The sequence below is a fragment of the Apostichopus japonicus genome, chromosome 2 (assembly GCF_037975245.1).
Source record: "Apostichopus japonicus isolate 1M-3 chromosome 2, ASM3797524v1, whole genome shotgun sequence".
Taxonomy (NCBI): Eukaryota; Metazoa; Echinodermata; class Holothuroidea; order Aspidochirotida; family Stichopodidae; genus Apostichopus; species Apostichopus japonicus.
Window position 1 is genome coordinate 26,397,804 of NC_092562.1, and position 22,754 is coordinate 26,420,557.

Consider the following 22,754-nt stretch of genomic DNA (forward strand, 5'->3'; position numbering starts at 1 on the left):
AAAAATGTTTTGTTTTATGATTTTTCCCCCACACAAATGGTAGTGTATGATTGAACGTGGTTAATCAACGGTCTAGCGTGCGTACTCACATGATTAATGCACTCCGGGTGTTAATGCTATCGCTGGATGCACGAAGGCGGAGCCCGAGTGCATCGCTTGCATTATCCCCCGATCGTGCATTAATCCTGTGAGTAACGCACGCTAGACCGTTGATTAACCCCTTATTAATTAAAAGCAAGGTTACAGCAAAAAAATATTGCAATGGATGAGAATCTACTGGATTGATTGATAAAAATCATCAGCCCTATGCAATTACATGCATACTATTTCTAACCCATACCACTGACGCCACAGCAATAATACATCACTAGATATAAATGTCACTCATGCAACATGAGAGCTAGCAATATTAAAACCAAAACAAAAAGGGAAGTTAAGCAAGAAAGAAGCACGAAAGAGGCTTAGTTTACTATTTAAAATGCTATATTCAAATAGTTAGCATGTTCTCACACCATCTACCATCAGTGGAATTAGTAGAAACATGGAAAATATGCAGGTGCGTACCCAGGGGGGGGCGTTGGGGGCGCGCGCCCCCCGGGTAAGGAAAAGAGGAGAGAAAAAAAGAGAAGAAAAAAGGGAAAAGGAGGGGGAAAAAAAGAAAAGGAGGAGAGAAAGGAAGGGAAAAGAAAAAGAAAAAAGAGAGAAAAAGGAAAAAGGAGGGAGTAGAAGATAGCCAAGATCTCGGGAAGAGAAAGAGGAACAGTCATAATTACAGCGCTGATCCCTATTATATACACAGGGTAGCCAGTGACAGATCATGGATTACGGAGGGGGTGTGCGCCTCACCCTACCCCTTACACCGACAACTCCATTTTTGACGTTTCCATTTTTCCATTCTCACTAATGTATCTATATAAATACTATATATGGTCTATCATAACGCGTGTGTGTGTATGGACGCCTTAAACAATTGTACAATTGTGCTATATGGAACCAACTGTGGCTGGTCTTGAACTCGACCGAGTCGTCGGGGTACATGACGCATTTCGGGAAGGGGGCGACCGCCCCCCCCGAGCAAATTTTCTTTATGACATCGCTAGTAATTTCAAAATAGACAATGCTTAGATGCAACTTACAAGGCCTGGGAAGTGTCATTTCCAGCGATCTGGGAGGCATTTTCGGCCAAAAGTTTTTCTTGTACGCTTCACGCCAACTCATGGTGGCGCTTCGCTTAGATAGTTTGCCTACAGGCTTCGCCCCTCCCTTGGCAATTACTCGCTACACGCCTGTTCGAATTTGTAAAGCAAAGAGCAGATATCATATCAGTGAGCATTAAAATGCATGTTCCACGATGAACAGCCTCAAAAACTGTCTATGTGTGTAGTTTAAGGCGTAGGAGCCCAATTGGATTTGGGGGCTGTAATGACTTGTCCGAAAAAAAGCCAAAATTTTTTGCGCGCGAAGCGTGCATTCAACATATCAATGACAATATCATATAAGCAAGCATCGGTCATTACAGTGCATGGCATCGTGTACCTTACGGTCCGTGAAAGTTGCACAGTATACCGCCGGATGCTATGTAAACAACCAAATGTCTTATGTAGATGGAGAAAAATCATACAGATCCATTTATGTCAAAACTCTCTTTTACAGTAGTAATGTCGGCCAAGCTTAGAACTTTATTTTAATTACCAAGGAGATCATTTTTAAGCTATTCATTGCTATTTACTTTTCTTTCATTAGGTGCCCGAAAAAGATGGGGAAAAATTTGGTTGCGGGGGGTAGGAGGGCTGCAGCCACCGCCTCCCACGGGACCTACGCCTATGTGTGTAGTGTTCGGTTTCGATAAACCTGATATCGGAAATATCTGCTATTTTTCATTTCCTTCAACCAAGTTTTATAATAGCCATTATAAGAGGTTGCAATATTTCTACACCAATAAATTAACTGTGTCTGAATTTTCGAAAATTTCCTCACCAACATTCTTCATCATACTTTCCTCTACTCGTGCAACTTTGACCTGTCTGTTAGGGGTTCAAGGAGGTTTTTCTATATTGCTTGTCCATAGATTGAATTTTTTCAACATTATGGGTATGTTTTGAAGTGATTTTATTCACAAGAAATGTGAATCTTCAAATTCTCAACAAATAATGGGCTTAAAACCTTGAAAAGTGGGGCTTTCGGATATTGTGGGCCCTGACGTAGAATCACCTACAAAAGCAATGATCCATAGGACATGCAATGAGGTCGAACATGATGTGTGACAATCTTCAAATAGGTTATGGATGGAAAAAACTTTTGGGAAATACTTGGTTCTCAGGCAAAAGTGTACATCTGGTTGGTCATTTTCAAGCCCGAGAAGTGCTATTTCCGGTGATCTGGGGGGTATCAAAACCAGAAATTTTCTTGTACGCTGCGCGCCAACCAATGGTGGCGCTCCGCTTAGATAGTAATTCGCGCCCCGGGGTTAGAAAATCCTGGATACGCGCCTGATATGTACAGTATTATGTCAATAGAACCCTTTACCCATATCCAATTGCACAAGCTTGCGATGAAGATTCTTCTCAGCTAGCAAATTACTCTGTTTCAAGTGCTCGGCAGTTTAACTGATTTATACCTTTATCATGCTGGCATTGTAATAATCTGACTCTCCTGTGTTCCCAGATACCTGTAACTTTACTCTTGTATGATCATCTTGTAAAATTACAAGATTCAAAAGGAAAAACATTAACACAGTTGGATGAGCTGTTACGGGAAACATATCTTTAAACGTTGAACAATGTTTATGTCTAAAGATATGTTTAGAACATGAAGCAAATAATGGGAACTGAAACCACAACATTAAAACTAGGTGTAATTTAACAGAATTACATTCATGCAATATGTTTGAACAGGCTCCCAACATGCACAATAATAAAACAAGCTGAGAAGACATCAAAAACTGGATGTACAGTAATACAAATTATACACTTTTTAAGTATTCGTCAGAATACCATTAAGCACAATGTGTTACATGTGTGTCGTTTAAGTAGGTATATCACTAAGAGCTGTGATCAATTTGGAAGATCATATTCCAAGTGATAGAATTTGAAGTTGGAGTAACTTTTCTTCAACCTATCTTCATCATTTTTCAATCTGAACCAATGTACTGCAAATGTTTTCTGCAGGATGCAAAAAGTATGTTTTATGATGACAAATCAAATGGTTATATGTTTCATTGCTTCAATTTATACTATTGCTGTGGAATCTTAACAATTCTCTCCTAATGAGGAATAAACTAGTCAGTAAATTCAACAGCAACATAATGGAATGATGCTTGCACAATACCACTTTGCATCTTACATTATTTGAATGGTATACATTATTTCACTGATGAAAAAACATTAAACACTAAACAAGTATTCAAATTTGAATGGTCTCTAAATCTTATCATGTAACAATAAACAAAAGGTATGGTCATTTGGTGTAGGTTGCATGTTTGCCATCATGCACGTACAAGAAGAATATCTGTCACAATGCAAATTGATTCTTAATACAGGCAATAGATTCATCAAGAAAACGGCATTCGTAAGCAGAGGTACTTACATGGAATGATCTTAGACAAGCTGTTCTTTGATTTCAATCTTTCATGCTGAAGCGCTTCAGAACACGGATGTTGCCGACCTCTCGGAAGAACCTGGTTAAAAGACAAAAGGTGGCGATCTAATTTCTCCACAGCTGAGACAGTATATGAATTACAATGTACAGTTGACAGTATTAGTAGTATGATTTTATCATTACAAAATATCTCTCAAAGTTTACCCTTGATAACTGAAGATAATTTTTGCACATCTTGATAATAAATTTATTAATAACAGATACTCACCATAAACTCCTTGACAACATCCTCAATGACAATTCTTCTGTCTCTGCTCATGTAGTCTTGAAGTTCGGACACTTTGATTGGTTTTGGTGTTGTTGTCTTTTTGGCAGTGTCTACGTTGATGTAGACACCTGCATATTGTTTAATATCAACAGCGTCCTCATAATCATTGTCTTGTTTGAACTCTCTTTCTGTAGATGCCTTTGATACCACTGTGGATCCAACAGCCTCATACGTTGAACCAGATTCAACCAAGCTGCTAATTTTGTCTCGAGGTACTTCATATCCTTCAGCCTGGTCTCCACTGACTGGTTGATTAAGATTTTGATATTGATCTGGTGATTTTAGCATTTCCTTTTTGGCAAGGGGTATATACTCAGTTTTGTCTTTGACTTCTGTTGGCAAATCTATAGGAACGTAAGAAATAGAAACTTATTGCCTCAATATACAATTGATATACTGAATGGATAATTTACCTGTAAAATGTTATCAACTGGTTAACTATGAGAACCAGGAGTTTACATTTGGTCAATGAACATCTACTGGAATCAAGATGCTCAAGCTATGTACGTTAGTAATTATATGAGATGGATATTGTATAACAAGATACATACATGTCTCTGTATGAAGTGGCCAAAATAAAGCATTCATATCATAGGGTAAACGTAAAAAGCAAACTGCACTTAAAGTCACACAAAAAAAATGTATATATATATTACATCGTGAAAGAATCATTCCCAAATTATTTCTTAGAGATTTTCGACACCCTTCTCTAGAAAGAGGAACTTCGTTTTGTAAGTATAGATTCTGTCAAGAGATCTTTCCTGCCAATCATCTGTACGTAGAAACTAGGCCTGGTAGCAACAAATCAGAACCGGGAACCTGTTATCATTTCCCGGTCGGGTAACGGGTACCCGAAACCTCAAGGAACTAGCCAAACACAATGTACAAAGTACAGACTGGCAGATCACTATGCCACCTTACATTATCTCTCCAAAATATACGTTTTCAATCGACACTCCTGTTGTTATGAATAATAAAATTCTCCTTATTGTTTATAAATCACTTAAAGGACATGGTCCAATGTATATTTCTGACTTATTACATATTTATGTCCCCTCTCGTAATCTAGATCCAGCTCTCAATTTTTATTATCTGAAATTAAGTCCAAACATTCTTGGGGGGATAGGTCATTTATTGTTTAACTTCCCTTAAAAATCAGAAAAACATCTACTCTCTCTAACTTTAAGAAGAGCATAAAATCCTTCTTAATGACAAAAGCTTTTATATGATCTTATACCATTAAGTTTTTCTTCTGTCATTGTTTTGTATTATTCTGTATTATTTGTATCATTTCTCATTGCCATTTGCGCCATGAACATTCTTTGAGTGGTGTGTGCGCATTATAAGTCTTATTATTATTATAATCAAATATCATGTTTCGATGTATCATAAGTAATAATGCAAATGCACATGAAATAAAGAAAAACCTTGCAAAAACAAATACTTCGGACTGTTTCATTTACTACGATCGAGGGTTCGCATTTAGCCACGGGATTGCGCCATTCCAGCATTTTCATTTCAAATTCCGCATGTCAATAGTTGTCAAGACTGGATTTACCAGTAATGTCAGCTCTCAACTTGAATCAAACATATATTACGGCTGTAGGGGTTCTTTGCAAAACGATCGCAATTGGAATAAACGTTTAGAAATAAGCCGCTTGCGATTATTTTTGTTTGGTTATCCCGCCTATAATCCATCTTAACATCCTGTAAATTTTCTTGCCAGTCTTTCCTTCTATGAAATAAATGAATGAATAAGCACTAATTTTGAGAATTTTAATATTTACGCAAGCACGATTGATACAGTAGCTACAACAATGAGAGGAAAGCACTAGATACAGTATGGACTACCAGGGCCAGCTGCATCATGACAACAAAGACACGTGCACTCGACAAACTATGTTGGTGTAAAATCCCACAAATCTCCGACCACATGGTATCCTTAATATCACAACATGAGAATGTAGCCTAACCATCTGTCTATTCGCTCAAATTGTGTCACAGTTAGCAGGCACTAAACATATTCATCAAAAACTTTCATTATTGCTGCTATCTACGACCACACATTAGCCTAACACCACACTAAGTCAATGAGGATATCTAGCCTTAACCATCTGTTTATTCGCTCAAATTGTGACACAGTTAGCTTGAACTAAAATATCCATGTACTAATTTCATTATTGCTGTTATCTTTGACCACATGGTAGCCTAACACCACACCAATTCAATGGGAAATTCTTGCCTAACCATTGGATTGCAAAAAAAAATGTAACCCACTTTGCGGAGCCTCGTTTACAACTTTCAATTACAGGGATGTAAGTGCAGCCAAAAAAAAAAAACGGAAAAATATTCGGAGACCACAGGTGAATGCCGTCCTAACACATCCTACTCCTAGCTCTGACTACTTACACACTATCGTTACTGTATGTTAGGCTAGCTTAGAAGTATTAGCGCTAACACATCCTACCCCTAGTTCTTACTACTTACACACTATCGTTATGTTAGGCTAGCTCAAAGTTACGAATACGTCGCAGCGAACTACGGAATAAAAAACAGTCTCACATTCGAATGCGATCACAAATATCGACTTTCATATGCGTATCCCGTAGATTTCCGCCGCTCACAAATATCACAAGCGTTAATTCCAAAACTTATGTCGAGCACCAGCAGTTACGAAGATATTAATTAGCAGTCCAATCAACATGAATTAGGCAAGGTTTTTCAACGACAGAAATGAGCTATAGCGATTTGAAGTTCGCACGTACGCAACGATATTCACATGGCACAATGTTGTACAGTGCAATGCGATGATGCGAAACTGGAAATGGTATTTTGAGTGATCGATGAGTGAAAATTGAAGTTAGCTTGCTGCAACGGGCAGGCATTTTTGCCGCGTTGTGTCTTTGATATTCGAACAATTTTGTGGAACTTTATTGGAATTAAAAAAAAACGGATTTCCGTAAAAATACGGAAGACTTATTGGAATTTAAAAAAAACCCCGGATTTCCGTAAAAATACGGAAGACTTACATCCCTGCAATTAGCTGGAAATCGGCAGTTGTTTGGAAGGTACAGTATGTGCTCAGTTTTTAGTATTTTACGTACACTGTTACTGCTGTGATGGATTGAAGGTTTCAATTTTGACTGGTTTTCACCGTTATCATATTTTCGTTTTCGGGGTGAGTGATTTTATCCACACACGAAATAGAATCATCAAGAATGGTTAAAACTTGAAATAGTGAGTAATTTAAACAACCATCTACACTACAAGAAAGTTATTTCATAAAACTAATCTTCCATATTCGTTTGTCTTGCTTAGTAAACACATGCAGACCTACGAAATTATTGAAATCATAAAAGCACTTGCGTAACAGTTACACGGTACCCATCCCCACCCCCACCCACAGAGAAATGTCACCCGTTTAGTGGGTTTTGGATTTGGTACCCAAATGTTTGTATGCTTACCTGACTCAGGCCTATTATATTAGCAACTGATTGTATTAAATTTAAAACAAAATGAAAGAGAAAATATGACGTGTCTATTCTAATCAGCTGAAAAATACCTTGATCTTCTTTGTCGATTGCAACATTATTGGTAAAGGATGTTGGATCTGATGGAGATGGAGATGCTTTTCTGGATCTTTTCCTGAAAATAATTCAAAGAGTGAAAGTAACTATTTAGTGAGGGTGAAATTAACCATTAACATATATACAAACTTATTCCTATAGATACATAGAATTGGTATTGTTACTCCTGTGAAAAGAGCTAGTTCTGACTGTAATGTAAGCCTGGTGTGCTCACCATATACTGCAAAGATACACATCATTTTATTTCTAAGGAAAACTGGCTGCAGTTAAAGAAGATTTCTTTCATCCAAATAAATTAAGTTAAACACCAACTATATGGGGACATGTTGATATTCGTTTTAAAAATATCTCCGTAATTGGTCGCTAATTAATTACCAGTTTCTCCAGATTTTCCTGTGCTCACTCAAAATATAGTTGTAAAATGTTTCATATGAGTAAATTAAACGTATTTAATACGCACAAAGTTTGTCAAAGTTCACTTATTTTTACCAATTGTGAACATGGAGCACAACTTTGTTGCTGCAATCATTGAAACTGTCTAAAATACGTACTAGAAATACATTGTTTACTACTTGAATCTGGTTGAAGGAGAGCTAATGGTAATAACGTGATGAGGTAACGTTACCAATGAAATGTAATCAGCTCTTTTATGTAATAAAAAAGTTTATTTTACATAAACTACAATGATTGTAGTCAGAATAGATGTACTAATTCTACTCACTTGTATTTACACAGTCATGCATTCTTGATGGTGGTATCACAAAACGGGAGAACATGAAGTCCTATTCTTTGTTAATTACATTACAAATTAATCCTATGGATATTAAAGTGATACTTATAGTTTATCATACCTGAATGCTCTCTTAGAATGTAAGCACTAGTCTGCTTACCTGTAAATTAAAACAAATGTGATGAGGATGATGAGCAACGCTATAGCAAAGACTGCAGGGATGACAATAAATACTGCAAAGCTTTTGTCACCATCTGAAAAAGGAACACAATCTCTATCCTTTAGATGGTCATTAGCTCCCCTAATTATCCCTTTAAGGAGATTTAAATCTAGAAAATGTGCCTAATTTATGAGAGAAGCATGTATGGAAGCAACACAATTAGACCTGGTTGGAGCTTTCTGATCGCTTTTTTTCCCAACAGGTCTGCAATCTCCATTTCCATCATCTACCGTTGGTCCGGGTCCGAAAGAACTGGTGTGGCTTCCTAGTTGCCAGACAATGGAGGTTTGGAAGTGAACTCTATGGAGGAGGTGATGTTGATGACTTCCAGTTCCTACGGACCTGGATTCAACAGGTCCCAATTGTGGGAAAAACCAATGATTCCCACCACCAGCCAAAAATTCCGCTGGGTTGGGCATCCCTAGGTGTATTGCTATTGGTGGTAAACTATGAAGGAGCCCTTGATGGGTCCTTGTGCTTGTTATAATGTTGCTTGTCATTTCTCTGTCTGCCCTTAAGACTATTGAAACGATAAAAATTGTACCAATTTTGCATAACTTTCATATGAATGGTCAATAGAGGAAGGAGGAGTCATAGCCTTTATGGATGATAGCCACACTCCCTGCTTAAAGACTTGACCAATTTGATTGTAGTATTAGAGGATATTGCTTAAATGTATGTGAGGTAAGTAGGTGCGTGTAATAAATTGGATGTGTTCATATAACCGGTTGTTTGTCAATGATCAGATTTGTAAAAACTTACTATTCTTCTGATAGTTTCAAAGCTTTGAAAATATGTTATAACTAAAATTTGTTGAACCTTTTACTATAGGAACTACTTTGTTATTTATGTTTAAACTCAGGTACCTTTACACATTCAAAGTCTTGAATATTGCCACTTAGTACTCAATTTCCTAGTATAAATAAAATGCAGTAACAGTACTCTCAGCCTATCATTTGAGGTTACTGGCAGAAGATTACCTTGTTATCCCATTGTACTTCTCTTGGTAAATTAAAAAAGGGAAGTGGAAAATAATAAAATTCACATGTTCAAACTAACCTTCCTGAGGTTTTGGAGTAGATGACATTGGAAATGTTACTGCCATAGATGATTCACTGAGGGGGCTTTCCTGATCTGTTGTGAGGGAAACCATGAAGGTATAATTCTCTCCAGGCTCAAGTCCTTCGATGATAGTGTACATTATACTTCCAGAGACTGCTGTTACTCTCTGTGGATCATCACTACTACCATCCACCTTGTAGTAGATAGTATAACCAGTTATCCCAGTACTGCAAGTGATACCATTATCAACAACCTATTGATCAAAGATGGAAACTTTCAATATCGTTGCTAAATTAGCGCATAGAAGACACTGCATCATCTATGTAACAATTTAGTATTTATGACTACTTTATAGGGCATCAATGTATACAGTAGGCTAGATGAGTCAACTAGAAAGGAAGCTGAAAGAGGCTAGAAGAAACTAGGAGAGATGTGATTGGAAGGCTAGGTAAGGCAAGGATGGGGAAGCTGGAACCAAAATGGAAGGGAAAGGAGGGGAAGGGAAGGGGATAGCTTATCTTTCTTCAGTATCTTCCGCCACAAAAGGACTACATCTTTGATCCAACTACTGTATTTTCCATCTCTTGTACTCTGCATCCTTCACTGAGTAGCTCAGTTATGCCTGACTGGTTTCTCACTAGGCTGTTAAACATATTGTGTAATATTTCTTATACTGAAGTCCCTTTTTAATATTTCTATTCATTTACAGTACTTTCGTATAATTTTTTTACAGCATACCTGCCAAGTAACATTCAGTTGGTTCAAGTGTGTTACTGTTGCCATCACAGCTGTAGGAGTAATTTGTTCTGTAAATAACATAAATGAAACAAGGTGAAGAAACGATGAGTTTCTGTGTGTAAGTTAAACATGTGGGAACTTTCCTATCATCAACATATTGATTCCCCTTAAAAGAAAAAAAAACCAGTTGCAACTTCACCTGTAAGTACTTAAAACTGTCCAGAATGCTATAAATATTCCTAATTTCCAAGCATGGAATTTCCTGTGTTGCATATCCTTACCAAGACATTGTTAAAACTGCTAATGGTATTTGTGTATGATTCCTAACTGTTTATTAATATTGATTGAACTCTGTTTATACCCTTATCACCTGGTTACTGTTTTGTCTGTCAACGAAATTGCATGTAATATTATACTTGCAGCTTCATCACCATTTGACCAATTTACGATCAAAGTGATCTCCTTATAACTTCAAACAACTAAAAAACGAAACAAAATCTGATAATAACAAAATTGATGAAATTAATTATGATAACTCACCCTCACACAATGTCTTCACAGTCATAGGTGGACCCATAGGACCCTCACCCATGTCCCCTTCCCTAACTGCTGATACACTGAAGGCATAAAAAGTATCCTCTTCTAGATTGGTCTCTGTGTACTGTGGCATTTGGCTGGATTCTATGATAGTAACATTACTCCAGCTATCAGTTGCATTCTTCCTGTAGTACACAATATAACCAACCACTGGTGGATCCCCGACATCAGTTTGTTCATTCCAGGCTCTCCATTTAATGGTTATAGAGGTCTGAGACATATCGACTACTTCAGGCGATTCACTGATGATAGGAAGATCTGAAAAGAAATGAGAACATAAAATTAGACCATACTTGAAGTGGAGTGTGCAAGCTACTGCATGACCCACCTTTTTTTTTGTGAAATTCAGATGCTGCTAAGCAACATGCTTTATTATTGGCTATATAAATACTGCAAAAAATACTGTGCTATGTTGAAGATTGAGGTTGTGTCACAATCTTCAATTGAGGTTTGTACTGTAGAACAGAGCTGTGGTTATAACACTTACTTGATGTAGTCTCTGGTAGTCAATGATACTGTTGTTACACAACCCGTGTTGTACCAGGAACTTGCACACAGAGTTCCAGGGCTTCTTATTCAGCTTGGTCACTGGAGCACGCAGTCACTTAAGATTGAGTGAGAGTGCTATGCTGCTAGAGTTAGGGTTAGTGAAAGTCATGTCAATGTCAATGTCACTACATCTCCCTTTTCCACACAAAACAAAACGATGATCGAACAACACTTTGCGAAACTTTCCAAGTCAATCAGCGGTGATTGATTCTGCCAATCGTGCTATACACATATTTACAAATGTTAAAATACTTCTATAAGGAATCCGAGAGAGAGCTTTCCACATCACTAATTCGCACGGGTTCAAAGAAAATGTTAAATCAAATTTTATGCTTCACTAACGAATTGTCTTGGGAATTAGACAAAAAACAATATTTTTTTTGTTTTTTTTGTTTTTTTGTTCCTGCTTTGCTGTCTTTAAGGTTGCTTGTCCTTTCTTCTTTTTCTTATAAAACAAAAGTTTTCTCACTTCCTTGGTCTTTTCCTCACAAAACAAAACAAAAAGGTAAAACTCTATGTACATATGAAATACGCCACTACGTCACATAATCTTCAAACCTCCTTGGCCTTCGAATGTTACGCTTTGGTCGCATGGCTGGAGGCTGATGAGGACTGCTCTCTTGTTGAGGTGAGATGTTGGGAATAGATGGTGGTACATCTACACCAGTTTTAGTCAGTGTATCTGTGTCGGTATTATCTGCCTTGCTAGGGATTTCTTGACTGTTTTCTGTGACTTGCTCTGCCTCGCTAAGGTCAGGTCTGATATGCTGCCGATTACGTCTAAGCAATCTCCCCTCTGGGCTCTGGAGAACGTAGGATCGTTCACCCCCAGCTCCGGCAACAACTGTAGCAGGCTTCCACAATCTTGTGCCTGGATCCAAAATTCTGGACTTCTGCCCATTGGATAGTGTAGGCAGTTCTGATCTTCTGGCATGTTGGTCAAAATAGTACTTCTGAACATTCTGTCTCTGCTGTAGCTGGTTGTATATATGGTCTGCAGCTACGTTGGTATTGGGTGACTTGCTGGGAAGTGTATTTCTCAGCTGGCGGCCCATCAAGATTTCTGCAGGGCTGGGTAAGCTTTCAGATATAGGTGTGGTTCTCCAATGAAGCAAAGCTAGCTGGATGTCTGATGCCTTTTTCATGATACTTTTTATTGTTCTGATTTGTCTCTCTACAAACCCATTGCCTTGAGGTCTCCTAGGGGATGTTGTCACATGAGTAAAACCCCATGATTCTGCAAACATCATGAACTGGTAACTGGAATACTGGGGACCATTATCACTCACAACCTTAGATGGAATTCCTTGTTCAGCAAAAATTTTCTTCAAGGCTGAAATGACAGTGTTGCTTGAGACCTGATCTGAAAGTTGTTGTAGGATTGGATACTTGCTATAGTAGTCTACCACGATCAACCATTGCTTGCCTTTCAATTCAAACAGATCCGTGGCAACTGTGCTCCATGGTTTTGTAGGAATCTCGTGCGGTAGAAGTGGTTCCGCTGGTTGAGCTGGTTGCTGTTGTTGGCATGCTGGGCATGACTGGACCATTCTTTCAATATCTTTGTTAATGTTGTTCCAATAGACACACTCTCTGGCCAATAACTTGGTTTTCTGTTGTCCCAAATGGCTTGTGTGCAGCTTTTGCAAGATACCTGCTTGCATCTGCTTGGGTATGACAACTTGAAACCCTTTTAGAATTACTCCATCACAAACTGTGAGTTCATCTCTGTAGCTCCAAAATTGTCGTAAGTCAGGTTGTACCTCCTTGATTGAGTCTGGCCACCCTGTGATGATTACTTCCACCAGGGCACTTAACATTGTGTCTTGCTTTGTCTGTTGTTTCAGCTCATCTTGCTTCTTTGATGAAAACTGGATAAAATCAACCCTTAAGTCTAGGTCGATGGCCTGCTTGTTACAAATACTTGGCAGACGTGAGAGACTGTCTGCCAAAAGGTTGTCTTGTCCCGGGCGGTGCCTGATACTGAAGTTGTAGCCTTGTAAGCGTATTAGCATCCTCTGCAATCTGGGAGGTGCTGCAGTCAGTGGTTTGTCCATTATCGTCAATAGTGGCTTGTGATCTGTTATTACTGTGAAGCTTCTGCCATACAAGTATGTGTGGAAGCGTTCTACACCAAAGACGATTGCTAACAGCTCTCGTTCGATGCAGGAATAACGTTGTTCTGTAGACGACAAGGCCTTGCTTGCAAATGCGATTGGTTGTAGTTTTTCTTCCTGGTCATGTTGAAGAAGAGCTGTTCCTAGTCCTTGTAGACTTGCATCACATTGAACGTACACTGGTGATGATGTATCAAAGTACTGGAGAAGTGATGACTCAGAAATTTCTTGCTTGAGCTTTTCCAGTGCTACTTGATGGTGTGGCTCCCAAATAAATTCTGCATCTTTGCGCAAAAGATCACGTAAAACAGCTGCCTTGGAGCTGAAATCATGTATGAAATGTGACAAGTAGGTCATGAGACCCAGGAAATGCTGTAATTCCAACTTGTTCCGTGGAGTTTGCATTGTTCTCAGGTCAGCAACCTTCTTGGGATCTGGTTTCATGCCCTCTCTGGAGTACCGGTTTCCAAAGAAATCAACACTTGTCTGCTTGATAGCACACTTGCTTGAATTGAGTGTGAGGCCTTGTTGTGCAGCTGTGTTCATCAAGTTCATAAGATTCTGATCATGTTCCTCTGATGTTCGACCAAAAATAACAATGTCATCTGCTATACAGACTGCCCCTTCACAGCCTTCTAGAATCCGATCCATCTCCAACTGGAAAATGTCTTGACTAACAATTAGTCCAAAGGGTAGTCGACAGAAGGTGTATCTTCCAAATGGTGTTTGAAAAGTGGTCAATTTCTGACTCTCTTCATCCAATTTCACTGACCAGTAGCCACATTTTGCATCTAGTTTCGAAAAAAACTTCATGTTGTGAAACTTGTGGTTCAATTCTTCTACTGTTTGCTGCCTATAATGTGGTCTTATGAGAGCCTTATTCAGCCTGCGTGGATCAAGACATATTCGAAGACTCCCATCTTTCTTGGTGACATATGTAATGGAACTCACCCACTCTGTAGGTTCAGTGATCTTTTTGATGACACCTTGTTCTTCCATCTTATCTAGTTCTGATTTGATTTTTCCTTTTAGGGCAATTGGTGTTTTCCTAGGAGCATCAACATGACTTGGAAGGTTTGGGTCTACTACTAAATGATGTGTATTATGGAGTTCACCAATCCTGTCAAATTGCTGTGGAAATAACCGCACTAACGTTTCGACGTCATTGATGGGTGATTGGTTGTTCACGATACAGTGTAGAGATACAAGACCCAGCTGGACAGATGTTTGAATTCCCAATATCACAGGGCCATCTGATTGTACAACATAAAATTGTGTATCGTTCCATGGTGTGTCGTTGTACCTGCATGGGATCACAACAGTCCCGTACTGCTTGATCTCAGTTCCATTGTATGCTGACAGCACTGTACCAGAGTCTGATAGGGACTGTGGAACACCATGTTCATTTAGTTGTTCCGGAAACATGTTTCTAAATGTCCGAAGTGGAAGCGTGTTTGCTTGTGCTCCAGTATCTACTTTTGCCTTTAAGTTGTGAATGCCTGGTCTGTTACTCAACTTGATCTGTAGACGGGCAATAGCTTCCTTGCGCTGGTCAGCATCAATAACATCAAAACTGAGCTGTGAAAACAAATGTGCATCTTGATGAGATTCTGGTGATTCCTCAAGATTATGAACTTGTCTCCTATCATTGTCACCGAGGTAACTGGACTGTTTTGTCTGGTTCCTGTCTTTCATTTGTTTGAACTTTGTGGTTAAACAGACCCTTGCATAATGTCCTAGTTTCTTACATGAGTGGCACACTACATTCGAAGCCGGACAATGTTGTTTCCCAAACTGGTGTTGGCCTCCACAATTTTTGCATGCTCCCTTTGTATTTTCCCTCATTGCAGCAATTCCAACTGTGGCTGTATCATGACACAGAGCATTCAGTGCCTGCATGTGAGCTTGGGATGCCTCGTACGTTCTTCCAAGCTGCAGAGCTTCATTAAGTGTGTAATCTTTTTTTGTTGTTAGAAGTTCCTTTTGATAATCTTGAACAGGTGTGCTGGCTATAATTTGTTCTAGTAAGCGTTCTTCCAGCTCTTTGTTGGTGAACTCACATTTTGCAGCAATTTGACGGCATCTATTAACAAAATCATCCAGTTTTTCATCTGGGCGCTGCATGGTCTTTGATAGTTTGAGGCGACATACTCTGAAGTTTTCTTGTGGTTCTAATTGCTCCTCAAATTTGTTCAAAATTGTGTCGACGTCACCCTGTTCTGTGCTGCTAAGCTTCCAACAATTGTATCGCCGCAGGCCTTCTTCACCTACAGATAGCAAAATAGTTGGCACTTGATCCTCTTTGGGTATATGTTTCACTTTGAAATACAAAAGAGTCCTTTGACGGAACATTCGGAATGCTTCTGCAAGGTTTGGCGCGTGCCAGTCCATAATGGGGATCATTTTGTCAGTCATGTTTAAAATCTTCTTTGAAAAAAAGTACAGATCCAAAACAAACTCCAAAGTCCTGATAGATTGGTAAAACAGATATGCTCTTCTGCTCACACTCGTTGACAGAAGTGCACACTGGTTTCACTTGCTTAGAATTTTAAAATTGATGCACAAAAATATTTAGACACTCCATTAAATGTAAGGGTGGACTGGTACTGGAAATCCTATTGGCTTTGAAGATTTTTTTTAACCGTTGCCACCATGTTGAAGATTGAGGTTGTGTCACAATCTTCAATTGAGGTTTGTACTGTAGAACAGAGCTGTGGTTATAACACTTACTTGATGTAGTCTCTGGTAGTCAATGATACTGTTGTTACACAACCCGTGTTGTACCAGGAACTTGCACACAGAGTTCCAGGGCTTCTTATTCAGCTTGGTCACTGGAGCACGCAGTCACTTAAGATTGAGTGAGAGTGCTATGCTGCTAGAGTTAGGGTTAGTGAAAGTCATGTCAATGTCAATGTCACTACATGCTAGAAATTTAAAGGCTTGGTTGTAGTAAAGCACAGATTGTTTAGATCTGAACAAATGGTCCCTGCATATCTGAATTCCAATGAAATGATTGAGGAAATACTAGGCTAGACGGCCATTTCATTATATTATTTCTTTGTATTTGTACTATCAAATGAATAACTCACACTGTAGTTTTCTTTAAAAATGTTGTTTCTTGTTTATGAGTTTATACCAATAATGAAACATTTGCACTAGAACATTTTACTGCCCCAGTCTGTGAGAATGGAACAAGTGCTTGATATTTTGTTGTAGTTATCAGTGTTATCAGTGAAAGCTTATATCACCTGATACTTGCAAAGCTACTCTTAAGTAGTAACAACTAGAGAACACATGTAGTTGAAGAGAATGATAACCAATGATTCTAAGAGATACTGAGTATATTTATTGTGGTAAAAATAAACATTTATTTCCCTGCCCACTAGTAGTATGTTTCTTTGGCAACCAATATTACACAGAATGTTCTACATTACTATTCAGAAGTGAGACCTTTGATCATGAAAAATTCAGCAAACCCAGACAAGATTTGTCCATTCATAAAATGACCATTTTAGCTACACATAACCGAAAGAGCAAGGTTAGTAATTATGTATAAACACCTTTAGTTCAAGTTTAATTTTTGTGTGTGTAGCTGTTTAGCATATTTGAAGACCAATACAACATAAGAAGATATTAAATGTTAAAGTAAAACTCATGACATAGGCAGTACCAAACCTACATAAAGGTTACACTTGTCACAGACATACTGTAAGCTTAGAGCTTAGTATTCTTCAATTGTCTTTCAAAGAAGCAAATTTTCAGAATTGTTGCAATCAAATTTCTTGTTTATTTATACCATGATTTAACTTCAGGGTATTGTACTTGTCGAGCCCCATAAGACAAGAAGAAAAAATCAAAGAAAGTTATTTGATCAAGGCATCACCAGACCTGCTCAATTCAAATTCTTAAAGATACCCTACAGTTACTACCCAATAATAGGTATTTTAGAATGATTGGAAAACTTTTGAGGTTCTTTAAAAAATATATTACAATATTATCATGTTTATTCTGCAGTGAGTAAAAGTAACTAAGAAGAACAGAAGTCTCATAGCCCTGTCCCTGTATGGTATTCTTTAGAAATAAAAAGCAGACAATTCCTAAGCCCCCTTTTAGAATCCAACATCATGATCCAAAATAGATCTCTGAATGAGGCACCCTTATCACTTTGCTTCTTAATATTGTTTGACACATTTAATTGCTTTAATTAACCAAATTGTCAGCAGGAGAAGCACATAAAAAGTGTTTGGAAATGTACAAAATTCAGCAACAATATAAAATCATATGTCAACAGCGTTTAGCTACATGATAAGCCCTTATAGCGTATTTTTTTTGGCCAATCTTCAGAGTGTTTTTTGGGGTAATATTTCACATCAAAGCTAGTATCATTTGAAAATGGCAAGGGTTGTAGGTTTACTTTAAATATAGTAAAACACACTTAATTTTGATATTAGGATTTGGATATGACCAAGTATTCATGTAATGGATGTAACACATATAACAGTTATCTTACCATAATGAGACAAGGTTGTGTTTAGCCAGGCAAACCCTGTACTGTGTTGTATCACACAATAGTATGTTTCCCCAGCTTGTGCATCAGTGGTTGTAAATGTTGATCCTCTTTGAATGAAATCAGCCCTATTGCTAGCTTCGGTAAGGCTACTTGTTGCCTGCATAAATGGAGAACTGAGATCCATAGATTGGGACAGGAAAACTGTGTACATTGGAGAGTTCTGCTGTAACTCCTCAACCCAACAGGTAACTGACCACTGTGTACCAGGATTGGTTTTATTGACAGTAACATTAATAATTCCTGTCATGTAAAGAGAATAAGGCTGTATAAATTAAAAAAAATATCAAAAACAATATTGTATTAACTTCCAAAAAGTTAAAGAAATGGATTTTTAGTTGCTACCATAACTGTTTCATTGCCAAGCTGTGGTATGAGTCGGATGGTGTGACCTGATATACCATTCATAACAATTCTATCTTTTTTCCCTTCTAAGGTAAAAGCTGTGACTGAAGTAAAAAATGGTATTTCCTAGTGTGTTACTCACAATTCAAATTACTGCTGGCAGTCTGTACAATGCATTTAATGTCTATATATTGCCTTGAAGGGGGAGAAATTGTGGAATATAAAATTATCGAATACTAGCCAATGCACTACTGCAAGGGGAAATTCATCTATAATGAATGGTGTTCTTCAAGATGCTACACACCATCAACAAATTACCTTCTTGACATCTCTCAGGTAGATCAATCCACTGATTCTTGCAGCATCCAACACATTCTCCTGTAACTCTATCACATGCATTAGAGTCACAGTGACACTCTTTGGTGCAGTTATCACCAAAGAAGCCAGCTTGACATTCTGAAATCAGAGGAGAACAGTATTACTGAGGTAGAAAGGGTATATTAAAGTTACCTTGGTCATTTATCTGGGATGAAAGAAAGCTTCCATAACAGCTGGGCTTAATTCAAAGCAGGCATATAACAAACAAGATCGGTAATTGGTATTCTGGCAAGTCCCATCTGTAAATGGTTCAAATGAATTAGTGGGACAGTCCAGACTACTCACAACCATTTATACCTAACCCACCACCAACACATGGTTGAACTAGAGGACATGGTATGAACTATGTAAGTTCTATCAAAACTGAACAGTTAATTTTTAAACGCAATATGAAAACTAGTGTATTTTGTTTAGACGTCTGATATTTATTTGTCTATCTTTTTGCTGTCCTTTTTGTGCTTTTGGATGTTTACCGTTTTTCTAGTACATTATACTGTATATATATTTTTTGTATTGAGGGCTCCTCTGGAAAGCAGTGCATCTGCGCTGAGCAGGACTACTCTCAATAAAGATGACAATAATAAAATAAAAAAATTTGGGGGGGGGGGGGATCCACCTCTTTTTTATTTTTATTGTGCCTTCACTTTTTCTAAAGTCTAACAGAGAGCTAAGGTTAATATCCTCAGCTGTTAGTTTCAAGATGACATCTACAGTCCTTAATCTCTAATAGTATGTACAGTTTCAGTGACAAACAGGCCAACAATTTCCACAAATCTTTGCATGAATCCAACTTTAGGCCAGTCATTTGTAAAAAGTGTGACCTCCAATTTCCACAAATCTTTGCATGAATCCAACTTTAGGCCAGTCATTTGTAAAAAGTGTGACCTCCAATTCATGTTAAAGTAACGTCATTGGTTATTATTACTATACTATTATTCACACCAATTTATATAAAGTTATTCATTTTAAAGATAAAGTAAAAATAGAAACCTGACTGTAGCTATATATAGTTAATATACACAACATGATATATGAGAGACAAAGCTAATTAATAAATGTCTTTTTAGGAAAGTTTCTGATGCTTTATCTGCTGACTGCATCTTGAAGACATCCAGTATGAATGCTAAAACAAATGGCCTCTGTTTCAAAGTAAACATCACAAATAACTAGAGAAAGGAAAATGTTAAAATTAATTGAACAGATGGCCTTTGCTTGAAAGTAAACATCACAAATAAGTAGAGAATAAAACATGTAAGCATTAATTGAAAATGTATGAGTAACGACTAGTGCACTAAGAAATTACCTAGACAGGACTGGCCATTTGGATCCAAAACTGAACCTGGAGCACAACTGGTATCTTCACATCTTCCTGAAAGCTTATGACAAACAGCACCATCAAGACACAGACATTTCTCTGTACATTGGTTACCATAGTAACCCATTGGACAAACATCAGGAACTATGGACAAATAATATAACGATATCACTGTCAAGCTGCATGATTTACACATGTCTGTTTTTGTTTTATATATTATTTGACTGTTTGGATGATATACCATTAGTCATAACATGATATCGATTCTTTATCTGCAGGTAAATGTTTGTAAACAAGATCTGAAAGTATTAACCAGAATGCAAAAATGCATTGTGGTTTCGATGATGAAAAATGAGCAGTTTCTTCATGAATCTGATGTTATGTATATGTACAATATACCCGATCTTAGTAATACAGTGAAAAGCAGTGTGATCTGACAAACAGTATATTTCCCAATTGCACAGGTTGTTCTGAAATCACCATTGACCTCACAAACAGTTTTCTTGTACTAAATGTAACATATCAACACACTAAATATAACATCTGTCCTTTTTGAATGATTGTGTAACATGTTTTTCACAAGTTGACTCCTGGTGAATTAAACGACAACTGACCTCCACCCACAACATAAGGCTTCTTGTACTAAATGTGAGTACAATTACATACCAAATATGCGATCTGCCCAAGCTTCCCTTACGATATTATGTTTAGGAAGGTGCATTAAGCACAGATACAGGTAAGAGGGTAGTGAAGTAAATATTTGGCATTTGTTGACTTCAACAAAAGTTGAACCTCCACCAAAAGCAATAACAGGCTCCTTAAATTTGATATGGTACTGTACATTGAAAAACCAAATATGAGATTTTTCTAAGGTTCCCTTCTTGCAATTTTAATATTTTACAAGGTTTTCACAATTTGACTTCTGATAACCCAAAATGACCTTTGACCTCCACCAAAACAACCAGCTTCTTGACTCAACGTGGTACTTCTACACACCAATTATGAGGTCTGCCCAAACTTCCATTCTTGAGATATCCTGTTCACAAGGTTTTAACAATTTGGTACCTGTTGACACCAAATGACCTCTGGCCTCCTTCTCCTCCTAAAAAAAAGGCTTTTTGTTCTCAATGTGGTTCATACACATATCAAATATTAGATCTGCTCAAGCTCACCTTCGTGAGATATCATGTTTACAGGGGTTGACACCAAATGACCTTTGACCTCCACCAAAAACAATATTTTTTTAAAGTAAATATGAGGTATGCCCAAGCTTCCCTTCTCGAGATATCGTGTTTACAAGGTTTTCACAATTTGACCCAATATGACCCCAAATGACCTTTGACCTCCACATAAAACATATAGCTTCTTGTACTTAATATCCTACTTTCACACACCAAATATGAAGTTGGTCCAACCTTCCCTTCTTCAGATATCGTGTTTACAGGCTGGTCGTCACAAATACACACATGTTAGTGTTGTCTTTGTTTTCTCCTCTTTCTACAGGATCACTGGTTAGGTTTCTGAGAGTTAGTGTTGGACTATATATTCAATCAAGTGAACTATAAAGAGAACCGACTCAATTGAACATTCAAGTGAACATTCAAGTGAGCTCTCAAGTGAACATTATGGTGAACATTGCTTAGTGAGTGAAAATACTAGTGTATATACAAATAGGGAGTGAATCATATTAGTGTGTGTATAGAAACTCTGAACAGTTTTTTTCTTACAAATACCTACTTTAACAACACACACCCACACGCCATCATAAATCTAAAGGTTACAATTATCATCGAAACCAAAAACAAGAATGTCATAGAAATGATAGTAGTTCACATTAACATGTCAGCGGCTGACATTTATCTGCTACGACAGAGTAAAGAAATAACATAATCCAAAGTCACACTGTCTATGTCACACTGTATTATGTTGCTGGTTTACTAACTCTCTATAAATCCTTCGTACTGAGGATATCAAATGATGTGATAACTATACAAGTAAATATGTGAAAAAAGTACAATAGAGTGTAAAGTTTGCTGTTAAGAGAGTTAAAACCTGCCTGCCTGCCTGCCCAGCCAAGCCCCCACCCCATCTGTAAAACAAATAATAATCTGGAGGAAAATAATGACAGATGGACGGACGGACGGATGGACAGACGGATGGACATATAAATAATAAACATAAATACAATTTCATGTATGCTAAACCTTCCATAGCAGCTTAGCAACAGAAATTTATACAACAGTAGTGTTTCTATGTTTCATGTCATTACTTTCAGAATTAAGAAAGAAAAAGGAAGAAAAGAGAAAGTCTGTAGTAAACTTTGTGATTTCTTATCATAACATTGTTCTTGTATTTGAAATGATGAACAGCAACTGCGATAAATGTAAGAAAGAACGTATCAGTCTGAGTCCCACATCCTATAACAATAACAGACACATGTTACATACAGTAGATGGTCAAATTCCCTCCTTAACAAACCATCAATACACAAATATGGATTGCTTAGTTCATGTATACAAGTTATCAGGTTTTGACAACAAATTCTTTGGAATCACTCAATATAAAATGACTCGCACAGCAAAAAGAATCTGTTCACCAACTGAACTTACACTCACTACAATGCT

At 37.6% G+C, this 22,754-nt stretch overlaps 2 protein-coding genes across 3 annotated transcripts in view; both read right to left on the reverse strand.

The window, feature by feature from the left end:
• Positions 1-22,754, reverse strand: part of LOC139984175 (uncharacterized) — a 260,085-nt gene that overhangs the window by 46,786 nt on the left and 190,545 nt on the right. The window lies entirely within an intron of this gene.
• LOC139984187 (uncharacterized) overlaps positions 1-22,754 on the reverse strand; it is a 62,538-nt gene that overhangs the window by 16,233 nt on the left and 23,551 nt on the right. For both annotated transcript variants that reach the window (XM_071997983.1, XM_071997975.1), the window contains exons 7-17: positions 20,119-20,274; positions 18,756-18,893; positions 18,036-18,335; positions 10,803-11,117; positions 10,263-10,330; positions 9,522-9,777; positions 8,403-8,496; positions 7,488-7,570; positions 3,866-4,269; positions 3,586-3,676; positions 2,618-2,694 (exon numbers count right to left, since the gene is read on the reverse strand). In XM_071997983.1, coding sequence (XP_071854084.1) covers positions 2,618-2,694; positions 3,586-3,676; positions 3,866-4,269; positions 7,488-7,570; positions 8,403-8,496; positions 9,522-9,777; positions 10,263-10,330; positions 10,803-11,117; positions 18,036-18,335; positions 18,756-18,893; positions 20,119-20,274 — 1,982 coding nt within the window. The remainder of the gene's footprint in view (positions 1-2,617; positions 2,695-3,585; positions 3,677-3,865; positions 4,270-7,487; positions 7,571-8,402; positions 8,497-9,521; positions 9,778-10,262; positions 10,331-10,802; positions 11,118-18,035; positions 18,336-18,755; positions 18,894-20,118; positions 20,275-22,754) is intronic.